Source organism: Myotis nattereri (genome assembly GCF_964212035.1).
Source record: "Myotis nattereri genome assembly, chromosome: X".
In the NCBI taxonomy this organism is placed as follows: Eukaryota; Metazoa; Chordata; class Mammalia; order Chiroptera; family Vespertilionidae; genus Myotis; species Myotis nattereri.
Window position 1 is genome coordinate 110,948,075 of NC_138078.1, and position 18,966 is coordinate 110,967,040.

Below are 18,966 nucleotides of genomic sequence, written 5' to 3' on the forward strand. Positions count from 1 at the left end.
AGAGAGAAAAGGGAAAATTAGTAAGGCCAGGCTTCTGAGAAAGTGGAAAGGTATGGAATTCAAAAGTCAGGTGGAGTGCCCTGGCTAGTGTGCTCATCCCATGCATGGAAAAGTTGCGGGTTTGATTCCTGGTGTAGGCACATGCCCAGGTTGTAGGTTGGATCCCTTGGTGGGGTGGGTATGGGAGGTAACCAATAGATGTTTCTCTCTTACATTAGTGTTTCTCTCTCCCTCTCCCTTCTGCTCTAAAATCAATTTAAAAAGCATATCATCGGGTGAGGATTTTAAAAAAAGGTAAGGTGGAGAGATTAGTCTCAGAAAAAGGGAGAGCTATACAAATAAGAAAAGTTAAATGGAATGGAATGGGGTAGACTTTTTTAAGTTGTATGTTTGTTAGCAGGCAGATAAGAGCAATCCTATCTTTTCTTCTGTTTTATGTATAAAGTAGGATGTGATGGAACAGGCGAGGGTGGTGGAAGTTTGGGAAAGTGGGAAAGGTTTGAAACAGTTCAGAAAGACTTGACAAGAGATAGGTATTAAGATTGCTGGTGGACTTTTGGGCATATTCGACGTAAAATATTTCTCTCATAAATCAACAGATTAGGCGAATACATAAGGATGTAGAAAACTTCATAACACATACACTACTTAATAAGGTTGATTATATATGACTAGAAGCCCGTTGCATGAAGATTTGCACATTAGGCCTTCCTTCTTCCTTCCCCTGGCTGCCGGCACCAGTTTTCCTCTGGCACCCGGGACCCAGGCTTTTGGTCCAGCCACAGCGAGGCTTGGCTTCTCTGCCAAAAATATCAACACAATATTTTTTCCCCGGTTAAATTCCCTTAGATAACAGCTTCTTCAGATATAATTTACATAAATTATTTTCTTCAGATAGTAATTTGCATACTGTGAAATTCACCCTTTGAAAGCATACGGTACAATGGTTTTAGTACATTCACAGAGTTGTGCAACCATTGCCTCTTTCTCATTTTAGAACATTTTTATCATCCACAAAAGAGACACTTTATTCCTTAGCTGTCATATCACGTACTCTCCTTTCCCTATACCCTGGAAATCACTAATCTACTTTCTGCCTCTATATGTTTACCCATTCTGGAAATTCCATATAAATAGACCCACTCAATATGGGTTTTTTTTGTGTGTGTGTGGCTGCTTTACTTTACCTAGTATTTTCAAGGCTCATCCATGTTGTAACATGTATTAGTATTTAATTATTTTATGGCCAAATAATATTCCATTGTATGGATATGCTACATTTGTTTATCAATTCACCAGTTTAAGGATATTTGGGTCATTTCTACTTTTTAGCAATTATGAATAATGCTGTTATGAACATTCATGAGCATATATTTTCATTTCTCTTGAGTATATACTGAGGAGTGGAATTGCTGGATCATACGGTAACTCTATGTTTGACATTATGTAGAAGTACCAAACTGTTTTTCAAAGAGGTTGTACCATTTTATTTTCCATCCAGCAAGTATGAGGGTTCCAGTGTCTCACATTCTCTCTAATACATACATTTGTCTTTCTAAACAAATTTTATAGTATGCTATGGAAAATTTGAATTGAATAAAGGCATGAGGGGAGTTGGCATTTTTCAATGAGGAAAGTAGAGACATACCTTATTGAAAAGGTACCATTTGAACAGAGGCCTGAAGGAGGTGAGGGAAGTAGTCATGTGGAGATTTGGGGTAGAGCTTTCCAAGAGGAAGGAACAACCAGTGTAATGATCCTAAGGTATGTGTATGCCCAAGGTGTTAGAAAAAGAGCAAGGAGGTCACTGTGACTGGAGAAGACTAAGAAAAGGCAAGGAAGGGGAGAAGGAGGAGGAGAAGGAAGAGGAGGGGGAGTCAAAGAGATAATAGGAATCCAATTAAAAACCATATAAGCTATTTTACAGATAATGGTTTTACTCTGGTTGAGATGGGGAGCCATTGGAAAGGTTTGAGCAGAGAAGATACTTTAATTTGCCTTTCATTTTTAATAGGAAAACCTGGCATGTGTCAAGAATAAATTGTGGTGGAAGGAAGAAGTAAAAGACCAGTTTGGAGGCTATTAAAATAATCCAGGCAAGAGATGATGATGACTACGTCTACACAATGGAATACTACACTGCTGTAAAAAAACAAAGAACTCTTAACATTTGCAACAGCATGGATAGACCCAGAGAGCATTATGCTAAGCGAAATAAGCCAGTCAGTGAAAGATAAATACTCCATGATCTCACTCATTTGTGGAATATACCAATGAACAACATAAACTGATGAACAAAAATAGAGCCGGAGACATAGAAGCATCAAACAGCCTGTCAAACCTCAGAGGGAAGGCAGAGGAGGAGGGGAGGTGGGTAAGAGATCAACTAAAGGACTTGCATGCATGCATATAAGCATAACCAATGGACACAGACAGTAGGGGGGTGAGGGCATGTGCTGGGGATGGGAGAAGCCAGGGAGAGGTCAATGGGGGGAAAAGGAGACATGTGTAATACTTTAAACAATAAAGAATTTAAATGAAAAAAAAGAGAGATGATGATGACTTGAACCAGGAAGGTAGCTGTGAAGGTCATTAGAAGTGGTCAAATTTTTTTTATATATTTTGAAGAGTCAATAGGATTTGCCAATGCCTTGAGTGTGGAATATGAAAGAGAGGAATTAAGAAAATTCCCACATGAAAGGATGAAAACATGAAAGGATGGAGTTGTCAATAACTGAAGACTGTGGGTAAAATAGGTTTGGGGACTTGATGTGTTGGGCAGGGTCTGAAATGGAGAGAATCTCGAAGTACAGTTTTGAACATGAATTGAAATATCCTTTAGATATCCAAGCAGAGAAGTCAGGTAGGCAGTTGGATATAGAGTCTGGAGTTCAAAGGAGAAATCTAGGCTGGAAATATAAATGTGGGTATCATTGGCATATTCAAAGCTTTGAGGTTAGGTATCAAGGGAGGGAGTGTGGACAAAGAGAAGGACAGGATATGCCTGAGCCCCTCTTGATCATTGTTGAAAGTGGGTAAAAACCTTGAGGATGGTGTGATTTTAGTCCCAGTGTATAAGTTTATTCTTGATTTCTGCCAGGACAAGCCTGTGTATGGGGTCCCTATTGACCTCCCATTGTTGCAGTTGTGGACTTTTGAGGTTAAGATAGGTGTTAGAGCATAGGGCCCTGATCCCTGATAGTGGCAGGCCAGTAGAAGGTCTGAGGAACATTGGGGTTCTGTGACTCATCCTACCATTCAGTCTTCTTGTAGGTGCCTAAATGACTATCAGAAGAGGATTAGTTAAATAAATTATGGTATATACTATAAAATTCCCTATAGCCATCAAAAGCAGTGAAGTTAGTCTGTCTATATTATCTGACATGGAAAAATCTCCAGCATATATTGCACTCATAAAGTGAAAAAGCAAAATAGCATATGCAGTATGATTCCATTTATGTTTCTTATGCATATGTACAATATATATGTAAATATGCCAATAAAATTTCTGGAAGGATACACACAAAACTATTACCAGTTATTAACTACTAGGGGCCTGGTGCACGAAATTCGTGCACTGGGGGTATGTGTGTCCCTCAGCCCAGCCTGCCCCCTCTCACATACTGGGAGCCCTCAGGGGATGTCCTAGTGACGGCTTAGGCCCGCTCCCTGCTCCCCTTGGAGATAGGGCCTAAGCCACAGTCTGGCCTCCCTTTGTGGGAGGTGACCAGAATGATCAGGGGAAGGCACCAGCCCCATCAGCCTGCTGCTGCAGCCACTGCCAGTCACCGCAGCCAGCAAGGTTTTTTAAACAACACGGACTCCAGTCCCTTCACCATGAAAAAATGACAACTTTCTTTAGGCATTTTCAAGATGTGTCTTTCATATAATAATAGTTTCTTTATTATTTTTTTTATCCTCACCTGAGGATATGTTTCCATTGATTTTTAGAGAATGTGGAAGAGAAAGGGAAAGACAGAGAGAAACATCAAAGTGAGAGGAACACTTTGATTGGTTGCCTCCTGCATGAGCCCTGACCTGGGTCCCGGCCAGGGAGGAGCCTGCAACCTAGGTACATGCCCTTGGTCAGAATTGAACCCAGACCCTGCCATCGGCAGGCCAAGGCATTATCCACTGAGCCAAACCAGCTAGGGCAGGATATGACATTTCTTAGCCCATCCAGCAGCGGACCTTCCTTTTATTCTCCAGGAGTGAGGTGGAAAAAACCCTATATCACCTTCTTGGATTCTTATTACCCAAGTTACTAAGAATATTACCAGTGGCATACAGGGAGCTTAGCCAATGAGCGGTCAGAAAAGGTGTTTCCTCTGTAGTTCACACCAATCGCCGGCTTGGACCCCCACCCCCACCCCAGGCCTGAGAGGCATCAGGCCTGGGCAGGGGACCCCCATCTCCCTCCCATTTCTGGCTCCACCCTGGCCCAGGCCTGATGCCTCTGCCAGAGGCGTCGACCCCCATCACCCTTCGATCACAGGATCGGTCCCTCACCCAGGCCTGATGCCTGGGCAGGGGACCCCCAGACCCCTCCGATTGCTGGCTCTGCTCCCCGCCCAGGCCTGACGCCTCTAGCCTAGGCTTCAGGCCTGGGCAGGGGACCCCCATCTCCCCCCAATCACCGGCTCCGCCCTCACCCAGGCCTGACACCTCGGCCAGAGGCGTTGACCCCCATCACCCTTCGATCACTGGATCGGCCCCTTGTCCAGGCCTGATGCCTCAGCCAGAGGTGTCAGACCTGGGCAGGGGACCCCCATCTCCCTCCGATTGCCATATCGGCCCCTCGCCCAGGCCTGACGCCTTGGCCAGAGGCGTCGACCCCCATCACCCTCCAATCGCCAGATCAGCCCCTCTCCCAGGCCTGACACCTTGGCCTGAGGCATCAGGCCTGGGCAGGGAACCCCCAGACCTCCCTGATCACAGGCTTCGCCCCCCACCCAGGCCTGACACCTTAGCCAGAGGCATCAGGCCTGGGCAGGGGACCCCCAGACCCCTCCGATTGCTGGCTCTGCCCACCATCTCCCCCCATCACTGGCTTCTGGGCAGCTTCTGGGGCTTCTGGGGCCGGCCTGTGGCCTGGATGGCAGCTCGTGCTGGCGGCTGTGCTGTCCCGCCCTGCCTTCATTATGCAAATTAGCCACCATCTTTGTTGGTGGTTAATTTGCATATTGCGCTGATTAGCCAATGGGAGGCGTAGGGAAGGTACAATCAATTACCATGTTTGTCTATTATTAGATAGGATGGGGAAGGAATGGAGGGAAGAGCTGAAGAGGGGCGGATGGGGCAGAGCACAGAAGGGGGTCTTTAAGTGTTGTGATTTAGAGAGCAGAGTTTGACTACTTGGGTTCAAATCCAGATTCTAGTACTTCATAGCTTGGTAATCTTGGGCAAGTTGCTTAACCTCCTTTATTCCACAGTTTCTTCATCCATAAAATGGAAATAATAATAGTATTTACCTCACAAAGTCATTCTGAGAATTCAATGCATTAATATATGAAAGCACTTGCAACAGTGCCTGGCTTGGGGTAAATATTCAATTGATGCTATTATTATTGTCACAAGAAAAAGCTAAAGGAGTTCATCACCATCAAACCAGTATTATATGAAATGTTGAAGGGTATTCTTTTAAAAAGAGGATGAGGAGGAGGAGGAGGAGGAAGAGGAGGAGGAGGAGGAGGAGGAGGGGGAGGAGGGGAGGAAAATGAACAACAAAATGGCAACAAATAATACCTTTCAACAATTGAATCTAAAATCAAAATAAAGGAATAAGAAATCTAATGAACAGAATAAACTGGTGAATAAAATAGAATCAGAGGCATGGAAATGGAACAGACTGATGATTCTCAGAGAGAAGAGGGGTGGGGGCGGGAAGAGATTAAACAAAGATCTTATATACATACTAGAGGCCTGGTGCATCGGTGTGGTCCCTTGGCCTGGCCTGTGCCCTCTCACAATCTGGGACCCCTCCAGGGATGTCAGAGGCATGGTGCATGGTTTCTGCCTGATCTCCACAGAATTTGGGAATCTTTGGTTAATCTCTTCCCTCCCTCCCCCCTACCCACTCCCCTCTGAGATTCATTAGTCTATTCCATGTTTCCATGCCTGTGTGTTGAGCGTCTGCCCCCTGGTGGTCAGTGTATGTCATAGCTACTGGTCAAATGGTCACTTAGGCTTTTATATATATACTTCCGCAATGTTTAGTGTTAGATGATGTAGGCATATTCATGAATTTCCTTTGAAAAATCTGAGAGGAAGGAGCCAGTAGAGAGGGAGAGGTTGGAGATATAGGGTGGAGGTAATAATAGATTGAGTAAAGTTATTGAGTACCTATACTTAAATGGGATTTGGAACTAGACCTAGATTAGAAGAGGGCTATCTCTCATTTTAACATTAGAAGGATGGTTGTAAATATATTCCCTAGTTTAGTAGTAGTAGACAGTAGGAAGTTGGTTTCCTATGTGAAGGACTATTAAGAAATTAAGTACAAATTGGCAGTTACAAAATAGTTATGGGGATGTAAAGCACAGCATAGGGAATATAGTCAATAATATTGTAATAACTATGTATGGTATTACATGGATACTAGAATTTTCAGTGGGATTACTACATAAGTTATATAAATGTCTAACCACTATGCTGTATGCCTGAAACCAATATAATATTGATTGTCAACTGTAATTGAAAAATAATAAAAAAAATTAAGTAAAGAAGTGAGTTTTGAGGAGAATGAGAAACTTGAAAGAGTAATTAGGGAGAATGAGAGAGTGAGCTGAAAACATGGAAGTATTCCCAGGAATAAGGGAAGTCCACTTGAGGTTGGCAACCATGAATTCAGAGTGATACCAATTTATTCAACTGTGTGACTTTTCTCTTGCAGTGTTTAACAAGTCAAAGGTGGGGATGCCTCAGAGGCATCAGGCCTGGGCAGGGGACCCCCATCTCCCTCCCATTTCTGGCTCCACCCTGGCCCAGGCCTGATGCCTCTGCCAGAGGCGTCGACCCCCATCACCCTTCGATCACAGGATCGGCCCCTCACCCAGGCCTGATGCCTGGGCAGGGGACCCCCAGACCCCTCTGATTGCTGGCTCTGCTCCCCGCCCAGGCCTGACGCCTCTAGCCTAGGCTTCAGGCCTGGGCAGGGGACCCCCATCTCCCCCCAATCACCGGCTCCGCCCTCACCCAGGCCTGACACCTCGGCCAGAGGCGTTGACCCCCATCACCCTTCGATCACTGGATCGGCCCCTTGTCCAGGCCTGATGCCTCAGCCAGAGGTGTCAGACCTGGGCAGGGGACCCCCATCTCCCTCCGATTGCCATATCGGCCCCTCGCCCAGGCCTGACGCCTTGGCCAGAGGCGTCGACCCCCATCACCCTCCAATCGCCAGATCAGCCCCTCTCCCAGGCCTGACACCTTGGCCTGAGGCATCAGGCCTGGGCAGGGAACCCCCAGACCTCCCTGATCGCAGGCTTCGCCCCCCACCCAGGCCTGACACCTTAGCCAGAGGCATCAGGCCTGGGCACGGGACCCCCAGACTAGATGCCAGTTCTTCAATTAATGAGTAGAGGACAGCAAAGAGGGAGTGGAGGTGTAAACAAAGATTTTAAACTCAGAGGTAGAAGAATCAGGTTTTTTTTCTTTTTTGAGGTAATTCCATACTGTTTTCCTTAGTGGCTGCACCAGCCTGCATTCCCACCAGCAGTGCACGGGGTTCCCTTTTCTCCACATCTTCCCCAGCAGTTGTTGTTTGTTGATTTGTTGATGATAGCCTTTCTGACAAGTGTGAGATGGTACCTCATTGTCATTTTGATTTAAATTTCTCTGATCATTAGTGATGTTGCACATCTTTTCATATGCCTATTGGTCATCTGTATGTCCTCTTTAGAGAAGTGTCTCTAGAATCAGGTTTTGGCTTTTTTCTCATCTGAAGGGGAAAGAAGGATTGTCTGGAAGTTGTAGTGTTACTGAAGGAAGATGCTCACCTCACCTCTTGACTCTACAGTGTGTTGCTATAAATCACTTTCACTTGAAAAGGTTGTAAGGGAAACTCCTTCCTCATAGGAAAGCTGGAATATCAGTGGATATTCAGAGATGAGTTGGAGGATGGGAGGAGAGCTTGTTAATCATGGTGTCCAGGAGGCACGCCAGAAGCACCTGGAAGTTAAGGTAGAAATGAGAAGTCAGGTAGGGTGGAGAAGTACAGAGAAATATGGGGATGATGTTAGAGCACAGCAATAACCACAGCAAAAATAATAGTAATTTTATAATAACAATAATAACTCAGTAATGTTTGCATGTGTTGTGTCATTAAATTCTCGTACCCTCATAAAGCAAATCCTTTATTTTAGATGGAAGACAGTCACAGAATTAATTGACTTGCCCAAGATCACATAGCAAATAAGTTGAACTGGGTGCTTACATATTGGGTAATGACAAAGGAAAACGGATGTAGGTTTGGCTTATCACAAGTTTGGCAAGGTGGTTTGTCCTGACAATCTTTTAATAAATAGGGGGCTTTTAGGTATCTCAAAATTTAGTTCTATTTGGGACTGGAGGCAGGAGCTGCTGTTTTGTTGGTGTTCCTTATATTGCTCAGTATGGACAAGTTTCCAGGAAGGGGATGGGCCAATATATTTTCTCACCAGTGGGGATAGTGCTGTAATTCTTAGGTATGTCTTGCTCTTGTGGGGGATATAAAGCCATTTGCAGGGGTCTCTAAGGTGTGAGGCTGAGAGGCAGTTTGTGGGAAAAGTGACCCTAATGAAGGCTTCACAGCTGCAGATTCTTAGAAATGTGAGCCCCAGCAGGATTCTGTCAGTGGCCCAATTCTTTCTTGTAGCAAAAGCAGTTTTTTCAGTGTTCAAAGCTGTAGCCCAGCTCCTAAAGAAACTTTTCTTTACTGAACACCCTGAAGGGTTTTGGTGCCATGCTTATTGCTCAAGGAAGCTTACAAAGAAGCAAAGGAGGTCTTTCTGTAAAACTCCTTTGGGCCGAATTTTATAGCTTCATGTCAAGATGATTCTATAAAATAATTTCCAAATTGTAAGGCAAACACAATAATTAAGTATTTAATGCTTGTTACAGCTAAGTTACTTATTTTAGTAAAATGTTTGATAGACTTGGGTTTTCTGTGTTCTGTGCTGCGTGTACATTGAGGACCCTTGTAAAATAAATTAAATAAAATGTGCATAGAATACTTATGCACAAATTATAGTACAGAGCATGCTATCTAATAAAGAGGGAATATGCAAATTGACCATCATGCTTTAACAAGACGGCTGCGCCCACAGTGGAAGCAAGGATCCTGTAACACAAGATGGCTGCGCCCACAGCAGAGGTGGGGATCCTGTAACACAAGAAGGTTGTGCCCACAGTGGAGGCCAAGTTCCCATAATGAGCCTTAACAAGCAATCAGCAGGGACTTTAGGCTGTGTGGCACTGGGCCGAGGCAGGGGACCTGAGGCTGTGCCTGCCACCTGGTGGGGATTGAAGGGGGACATCAGGCTGCACCACCAACCCCAGTGCCAGGCTGGGGGACCTCAGGCCGCACCCCTCCTGGAAGGGCTTGACGGGGGACCTCAGGCTGTGCCGCCTGCCTGGCAAGGCTTGATAGGGGACCTCAGACTGTGCCCCCTTGCCATGGCAACAGGCTGGGGGACCTCAGGCTGTGCCCCCCCGCCTGGGAGGGCTTGATGGCAGACCTCAGGCTGCACCTCCTGCCCCAGCACCGTGCCGGGGGACCTGAGGCTCTGCCCCTTGCCCAGCGGGGCTTGACAGGGGACTTCAAGGCACGCCTCCTTCCCCTGCCCAGGCTAGGGGACCTGAGGCTGCACCCCTGCCATGCGGGGATTGATGGGGGACCTCAGGCCGCACACCCAGCCCTGGCGCTGGGCTGGGGGACCTCAGGCTGTGCCCCCCCCACCCAGCGGGGCTTGATGGGGACCTCAAGGTGTGCCCCCTGGCCTGGGCCAGGGGACCTCAAGATGCCCCTCCCCCCCGCCTGAGCCAGGGGACCTCAGGCTGTGACCCCTGCCCTGGAGCTGGGCCAGGGGACCTGAGGCTATGCCCCCCACCCAGCCAGGCTTAATGGGAGTGGGGCCAGCCAGGTCTGGATCTAGCACAATGGGAGTGGGGCTGGCCAGGTCTGGGTCTTGCATGATTTTGAGCCACATGTGGGTGGGCGAGGACTTGACTCTGGTTCCCATGGCATGTCCCAGACTCTGACAGGAGGAAGATTTTCATATACATTTTACTAATTTTCTTTCATCTCTGACACTTCTATTATAGAGAAAGGGCAAATAGCAATATTAAAATATTTCCTCTAATTAATTCCCTTTTAATGTGCATGAACTTTATGCACCAGGTCACTAGTGTATGTATACATCATAAAAGTCTATTATAACTATTTATTGCATGAATAAATGAACTTCATTATTTTAATTTCTGAAGAGGTTTATTTTGAGGTATTTCTTCTTTTATGACATATTGTTTGTTGTAGTGATGATTTATTTGAAGATGAGTACTTTGGCAGGAGCAAACCCCAGTTGTAATCTTGGAAAAACAGAATCCACTTTATGATTATACCGTTTACAACACTAAACCAAAAACACATTGTGGTGATAAGTGGGCCCTGCTTATGTATCTGTGTAGGTGGGTTATGAATGAAGGTATTGATGCACATATACAGAACTCAATTCCTCATTAATACTAATGATCTAATTTGACATTTGTCATAACTCAGATTCAGTTTCTGTGATTATCAGAGTATATGAAAATGGATTAAAATAAATATTTACACCACCTGAAATTAATATGTAATTGAATGTAAACTGTAATTGACAAATTAAAAATATATATGTATATGTAGCTGTATATCTATTCCCATGCATGTGGGATTTGTCATAATTTAGATAGTGTCTCATTTTTATAGAATTAAAAGTTAACTATCATTTCTAACACTGCAAATATTCAGCATAATACTTTCTAGTAGGTCTAAAATTAGTAGGTTTCTCAAGACAACAGTTCAAGAGATTAGGAAGTCCATCTAGGTATTTTTTTTAATATATTTTATTGATTTTTTACAGAGAGGAAAGGAGAGAGATAGAGAGTTAGAAACATCGATGAGAGAGAAACATCGATCAGCTGCCTCCTGCACATCTCCTACTGGGGATGTGCCCGCAACCCAGGTACATGCCCTTGACCGGAATCGAACCTGGGACCTTTCAGTCTGCAGGGCGACGCTCTATCCACTGAGCCAAACCGGTTTTGGCCCATCTAGGTATTTTTAATTTTGGGGTCCACCAAGTTAAATTTTGTTTCTAGTGGAATATATAGATACTAGTAGCCTGGTGCACGAAATTCGTGCAGTGCGGTGGGGGGGGTCCCTCAGCCTGGCCTGCACCCTCTCCAGTCTGGAACCCCTGGAAGGATGTCCTACTGCCAGTTTACAGGGATCAGGCCTAAACTGACAGTTGGACATCCCTCTCTCAATCCAGGACTGCTGGCTCCTAACCGCTCACCTGCCTGCCTTCCTGCCTGATTGCCCCTAACCACTCTGCATCCTGGCCTACTCACCCCGAACTAGCCCCTGCCACAGGACTGCTTGCCCCCAAATGCCCCCTGCCAGCCTGATCACCCCAAACTGCCCCCCCGTGCCAGTGTGCTTGCCCCCAACTGGCCCCCTGATGGCCTACTCACCCCAACTGCCCCCCTGCTGGCCTGCTCACTACAAAATGCCCCCCCACAGTCCTGATCTCCCCCAACTGACCCCCACTGATGGCCTGTTTACCCTCAACTGGCCCCCCTGCTGGTCTGCTCACCCCCAACGGCACCCTCCCACCGGCCTGATCACTCACAACTGCCCTCCCCTCTTGGCCTCTAACCACCTCTACCTCAGCCCTGCCACCATGGTTTTGTCCAGAGGAACGTCCGGAAGGTCCCCTGAAAGGTCTCTCAGTCTAATTAGCATATTACCCTTTTATTAGTATAGAGGCCTGGTACACAGGTGGAGGCCGGCTGGTTTGCCTTGAAGGGTGTCCGGATCAGGGTGGGGGGTTCCCTTGGGGCATGGGGCAGCCTGGGCAAGGGGCCTGTGGTGGTTTACAGGCTGGCCATGCCCGCATGGGGCGAGGGTCCCCACTGGGGGTGTGTGGCCAGCCTGAGTGAGGGTCTGAGGGCAGTTTTCAAGCTGGCCACACCCTGTTCAGGGTGGGAGTTCCCACTGGGGTGCCTGCCCAGCCTGGGTGAGGGGCTGATGGCTGTTTGCAGGCTGTCCATGCCCCCCAGCGGGGACCCTCACCCCATGGGGGCATGGCCAGCCTGGGTGAGGGGCTGAGGGCCATTTTCAGGCTGGCCATGCCCCCCAGTGACCTAAGCTCCCTAGCCCCTCCTTGAGTGGAGGACAGGGAGAGCTGGAAGCCTGTGTTGCCAGGCGCCCAGCCACTCCTTCAGTGGTGGCCAGGGCGGGTGGGAAGCTTGGCTTCCTCTGTCGCCAGGGGCAACCCAAGCCTTCTGCTTGCTCCAGCTCTGTGGCCACCGCCGCCATCTTTGTTGGCTTATTTTGCATACTCGTAATGATTGGCTGGTGGGTATAGCAGAGGGACAGTCAATTTGCATGCTTCCCTTTTATTGGTGTAGATTATATTGTGTTATGTATAGATTAAATATAAATTATCTATTTTCTTAAACTGCTTAATAGTAACTGTTTATCGCTCTTTAATGCATATTGTTACATGTCAGGCTCCCAGGATGATATGATAGTTGCCAGGGAAGGGAAGCTGTTTGGCAACAAGCATGACACTGTAATTCTAACCACAGCTGGGGGTCTGGTCTTCAGTTTTGCATGTTCATAAACTCAATATTCTAAAGGTCTTAAATTGATTGATGCTGGGAATGCGAAGTCATGATAAGGATGTTCACAAGAGCCTGATGTGTAAACCAGAATGCCAATTTATTAATTTACAAAGACAAACAATTGTTCATGGGATTTGATTTGAAAATAGAAAATTGTTTCCAGGCAGATCTTTGTGGGAAGCTAAATTATAATCAGAAAATTGTTGTACCATAGAATCAATGCAAAGGGAGTTAGTTGCGAGGAGAAACCAAGATGGCGGAATAGGTAAACACCGGAAATTGCTGCCTCGCACAACCACTTCAAAAATACAACTAAAAGACAAAACGGACATGATCCAGAAACACAGGAAGGGTGACTGAGTGGAAAGTCTACAACTAGAAGGAAAGAGAAAAGCACACTGAGACTCAGAGGAGGTGTGGAAGTAAAGTGCAGAGGTACAGAGGAACACGTGCAAAGGGCTGGCAACTGAGGACACCGTTGTCTTTTTAATTGGGAGGGAGACACACGTTCCCGACTGAACTGAACTCCAGTTCTGGGCGAGTCTCTGGGGACCCAGACTCATATGGGGAGAAACTGGACTGTCTGGCATCAGGCGAAATTCAAGGGCAGCTTTCTCTCAGAGGTGCTTGCAGCGATTACCATGGCACACTGAGACCTGGGACCTCTTAGGGCAGGGCTGAGGATCAGCCATAGCTGTTTGCTCCACCCTGTTGATTCCCTGAGACCCCGCCCCACCCAAGCTGTGCGCAGAGGGTTTTGCATATAAATGCCTTGGCCCTTTGCAATCTAAAATTACCTAACAAACTGCAGCTGGGTCAGAGAGACCCAGAACATCCAAAAGAAGGTCCAAGGCTTCACAGCAGCTTGCATTGCTTCACAGCTGGGCCTCATCTGGGCACCTCCAAACCCCAAACAAGGAAGAGGAATCTTCAGATCTCTCCATAGCTCCTGCTGGGTAGCCTCAGGGAGTGGCTAAATTAGCACCTCCTTAGAGATCCAAGAGCCAGTGTACCCAGTGGTCAGAGTGGGACCTTCCAGATTACAACTCCTCAGATCCATAAGGGACACATTCAGGGGGCAGACTCAGTGAGCACCAAAGCCCCACTGAAGCAAGTCTTGCCCCATAAGGGGGTCTCCAGCACAGAAGTTCTCCCACCGTAGACACAGCTGATTCTCACAGACAATTGGCCTGGAGGTCAATTCCTCCCAGTGATACCAACAACAATCAAAGTTTAACTACAACAAGACAGTGCACACAGCCCACAAAGGAGTGCACCAAGAGTGTCCACCTCAGGTAACTGGGGAGGCTGAGCCACTGGGCCCTATAGGACAACTAGCACAGAAAGCCACTCTGTCAACACAGGGAAGCAGCCAAAATGCAGAGACAAAGAAACAGGTCACAAATGAAAGAAATGGAGGAAAGCAAACTACTGGATATAGAGTTCAAAACTACGGTTATAAGGTTTTTCAAGAATTTTCTAGAAACCGCTGATAAATTTAGTGAGACCCTCGAGGATATGAAAAAGGACCAACTAGAAATTAAGCATACACTGACTGAAATAAAGAATACTATACAAAGTTCCAACAGCAGACTAGAGGATCACAAGAATCAAGTCAAAGATTTGAAATACAAAGAAACAAAAAACACCCAACTGGAAAAGCAAACAGAAAAAAGAATCCAAAAATACAAAGATAGTGTAAGGAGCTTCTGGGACAACTTCAAGCCAACATCCGAATTATGGTGGTGCCAGAAGAAGAGAGATCAAGATATTAAAAACCTATTTGAAGAAATAATGACAGAAAACTTCCCCTACCTGGTGAAAGAAATTGACTTATAAGTCCAGGAAGCGCAGAGAACCCCAAACAAAAGGAATCCAAAGAGGACCACACCAAGACACATCATAATTAAAATGCCAAGGGCAAAAGACAAAGAGAGAATCTTAAAAGCAGCAAGAGAAAAACAGTCAGTTACCTACAAGGGAGTACCCATACGACTGTCAGCTGATTTCTCAACAGAAACTATGCAGGCCAGAAGGGAGTGGCAAGAAATATTCAAAGTGATGAATAGCAAGAACCTACAACCAAGATTACTTGACCAATCAAAGCTATCATTCAGAATGGAAGGTCAGATAAAGAGCTTCAGTGATAAGAAAAAGGTAAAGGAGTTCATCACCACCAAACCAGTATTATATGAAATGCTGAAAGGTATTCTTTAAGAATAGGAAGAATTAGAAAAAGGCAAAGATAAAAACTATGAACAACAAATACATATCTATCAACAAGTAAATCTAAAAATCAAGTGAATAAAAAAATCTGATGAACATAATAAACTGGTGAATATAATAGAATCAGGGACATTGAAAGGGGGTGGACTGACAATTCTCCGGGGGGAAGGGGTGTAGGGGGTGTGGGAAGAGACTGGACAAAAATCGTACACCTATGGATGAGGACAGTGGGGGGGGGGGGTGAGGGTGGAAGGTGGCAGGGGGGAACCGGGTGGAGGGGAGCTATGGGGAGAAAAAAGAGGAACAATGGTAATAATCTGAACAATAAAGATTTAATTTTTTTAAAAAAGGGAGTTAGTTGCACAATTCAAATACATATGATTACTCCAAGCATCCATCTTTCCAATAGAGACTTGAGTATATACTTTCTGGAGGGACTGGTGTATTTGCTTTACAGGTCAGGGTACATTTACCCCAGTGCCTGGGGCTAGTGCCTATTTAGATTTTGTATTTTTCTATGTTTTCTTTCCTGATCAAAACCTTTGATTCACTCTACTTTTTAAAATTACATAAGTAAAATGTGTTTCTTTAGTTGTTATCTCTTCCATCAGATTAATCTTCTATTGCTTGCCTACAGGCCATTTTATCACTCAAGTAAATTGCCTTTCTTGATTTATAGCTCACCTCATTGTATAGGGGTGAGGCAGGGGATGGCAACCTTCTGAATAATTCTATGGGACACTTCATTTTGGCCAGTGAGAATGGTTGCCAGATTAAAATAGGGGATGCCAAATTAAATTCAGATAACAAATTTTTTAGCTTAAGTATGCCCAAATATTACATGAGGTATATTTTATTCTTTAAACAATATTCATTGTTTATGTAAAATTAAAATTTAACTGGTGTCCTGTATTTTTATTTGCTAAACTTGGCAAGCCCACGAATACATCTACAGGATACTATAAAGCTAGCCTAAATTTATGCTCTTCGGTGAGCACCAATCCATTCGGTTGTCTTAGGGAACAAAAATCCTTCCTAGTAAAAAATTGAAATGCTGAAAGGTATCCTTTAAGAAGAGGAAGAAGAAGAAAAAGGTAAAGATACAAATTATGAATAACAAATACACATCTATTAACAAGAGAATCTAAAAATCAAGGGAATAAATAATCTGATGAACAGTATGAACTGGGATTGTAATAGAATCAGGGACCTAGAAAGGGAATGGACTATTCTTGGGGGCAGGGGGAAGGGGTGTGGGGTGAGGGAAGAGAATGGACAATAATCGTGCACCTATGGATGAGGACAGTGGGTGGGGAGTGAGGGCGGAGGGTGGGGTGGGAACTGGGTGGAGGGGAGTTATGGTGGGAAAAAAGAGTAACTAATGTAATAATCTGAACAATAAAGGTTTAATTAAAAAAAAGAAAGAAAAAAAATAAAAAAACACAAACATAACCACAATGTAGTTGTCACACCTAAAAAAGTAACTGTTTCTTAATACAATCAAATATCTGGACAGTGTCCATATATGTGACAAATTGACTTGATTGCCTCTCTTTTTAAATTTTTTTAAACTGTTGATTTCCTTGAAACAGAAACCAGACAAGGTCCATTTATTGCATTTGGTTGTTATTTATTGAAATCTCTTTTAATCTGTAAGTTCCCCCTCTTTCTTTTCCTCTTTATTTAAGAAATGTAGTTGTTTTGTCTTACAGAGTTTCTTCCCACATTCTGGATTTTTGATGATTATATTGTTGTAAAGTAATTTAACTTGTTTTTATGCCCCCTGTCTTGCCTGTAAACAGATAAGAGTAGATTCAGGTTCCATTTACTCAGTGTCCTCTCTTGAAACTATATAGGTGCCAGAACTTCAGATTTGGGTCTCCACTGTATTCCTCAAACAATGTGCATCTTCTGTCATAAGTGGACCTACTTCAGTAAGATCAGTAAGCAGTTTTGGGAGTTACATGAGCTGATATGAACTTATATAGTGATGATAGGCCTTTCTTCCTAATAACCTTGCTGTTATTCTAGTGTCTCAGCCATCTTTATTTGGTTGTTTACAAGTATGTGACGTGGTTTTACTTTTCATAATAATAAAAAAAGAATCCAGGGCACAAAGTATCTCTCAATAAACTAAAAAGTCGTTCTATGCATGCTTCAAGTTAAAAAAAAAAATTCTTCCGTGTCAGCGCAACCTACTGTTAACCTAAACAATTTTTTAAATATACATTTTACTGATTTTTTACAGAGAGGAAGGGAGAGGGATAAAGAGTTAGAAACATTGATGAGCTAGAAACATCGATCAGCTGCCTCCTGCACGCCCCCTACTGGGAATGTGCCCGCAGCCAAGGTACATGCCCTTAACCGGAATCGAACCTGGGACCCTTGAGTCCGCAGGCCAACGCTCTATCCACTGAGCCAAACTGGTTAGGGTGACACGGAAGAATTTTGATCCTTTGAGGAACCCGTAAGGACGCAAGTGCTGTAAGTGCTGCTTTGGTTGAGCTTCCGCCCCCTCCATTCTTCTCTTCCTTCTACTAGAATGATTTCTCTATTTTTCCTTCCTTCTCAAGTCCCGCCCTTTCAGATACCCGCTCTGGATAGCAATCGGTTGCCCAAAAAGGGCCGGCAAAAGTGGGCGAGGTGTTCAGAGGAGCGGAAGTAGTCAAATTTCGCTGAGAACCGGAAAGTGCTGCTGGCTGTCTCCCTTTCCGGAGAACGAATACAGCTCCGCCTGTCAGTGCTGGCCTTCCTCCTGTAAGGGATCTGCCGATCCAGCTAATTCAATTTTCCCCCCATTCCGGGCCCTTCCCCATCGTCGCCCCCTTCACCTTGGATCATGTTCAAGAAGTAAGGACATGGTGTGGCCTCCGTCCGCTGCTCACAAAGGTGGTGGGGGTGGGAGGTGGGGAAGAGGGCGAGAGCAAAGATCCTCTTTCTCTCTCCCCAGCCCCTGCCCCTGCCATCCTTACCCCCTAAGGTTTTCTATAGTACTATGCTCTCACTCGCAACTTACAACACTTCTTTAAACTTTCCATCCCTAATCCTCAGTCGGGTTTCAGTCCTCCCACCTTTATTTTCTTTATCCTTACCACCCCTCTTTCTCTTTTGCTCCCTCTCCCAATACTATTTCCATTTCCAGGTTCTTCCAGTCACATCCTTGCACTGTGATTTAAGGGTATATCCTCTTTAGCTAAGAGGAGAGCCATGCATTCACCGCCGTCTGTTTATTAGTTATGAACTGAATAAGGGAAGGCTTGACTTCCTGGGTCATGGGAGTGAAGGAGTCTGGGTGACAGGAAGCAAGCGGGCTGTCATGCCTATTGCTTAGCTGCCAGATTAACCTTGTCTTGAAAACAGCGTGATTGCCCCATAGGCTATTCAGTGTAAGGAAGACAATTCCTTGGGAACCTACCTTTTCGGTAGACGCAAAAAAGCCAAGGGGAAACATGGGCCAAGGAAGGTGGGTTTTGTTCATGACATTTTGAGCAAAAATAAACAGGGATCTTAGAAATCATCATCATTATCATCATGAATTTTTAAAAAAATCTCGGTAGATTACATAGTTTAGCAGGGACCGATTTTCTGTTATACTTGCGTTGGGCTTCCGTATCTCAATGCTTGAGGGCTCTTTTGTTTTGGTTTGCTCTCCCCCCCCCCCCCGCCCCTCGGTTTGTTATAGGTGGAAATCTGTGTTTCTTCCTGGGTAGAGACCAGTAAGATTTTCTAAAACAGGCATTTGTGTAGCCGATTACAGGTTATAATGTGAAATATGCCTCATATCCTACCCCGCTCCCCAGCTAATTGTGTATGTATGACAGCTTATTTTAATATTGTAATAAGACGTTGGTTGTGCTGGACAGAATAAAAGGTAAA

At 45.1% G+C, this 18,966-nt stretch overlaps 1 protein-coding gene across 7 annotated transcripts in view; it reads left to right on the top strand.

Moving 5' to 3' along the window:
• MCTS1 (MCTS1 re-initiation and release factor) overlaps positions 1-18,966 on the top strand; it is a 66,648-nt gene that overhangs the window by 30,243 nt on the left and 17,439 nt on the right. For 2 of the 7 annotated variants that reach the window (XM_081081181.1, XM_081081182.1), the window contains one exon: positions 2,015-2,370. In XM_081081181.1, coding sequence (XP_080937307.1) covers positions 2,291-2,370 — 80 coding nt within the window. In that variant the 5' untranslated portion in view covers positions 2,015-2,290. Of the gene's footprint in view, positions 1-2,014; positions 2,371-17,446; positions 17,941-18,413; positions 18,554-18,839; positions 18,962-18,966 lie in introns of those variants that run through there. The other 5 variants (XM_081081185.1, XM_081081184.1, XM_081081186.1 and 2 more) reach the window with 5 other exon arrangements.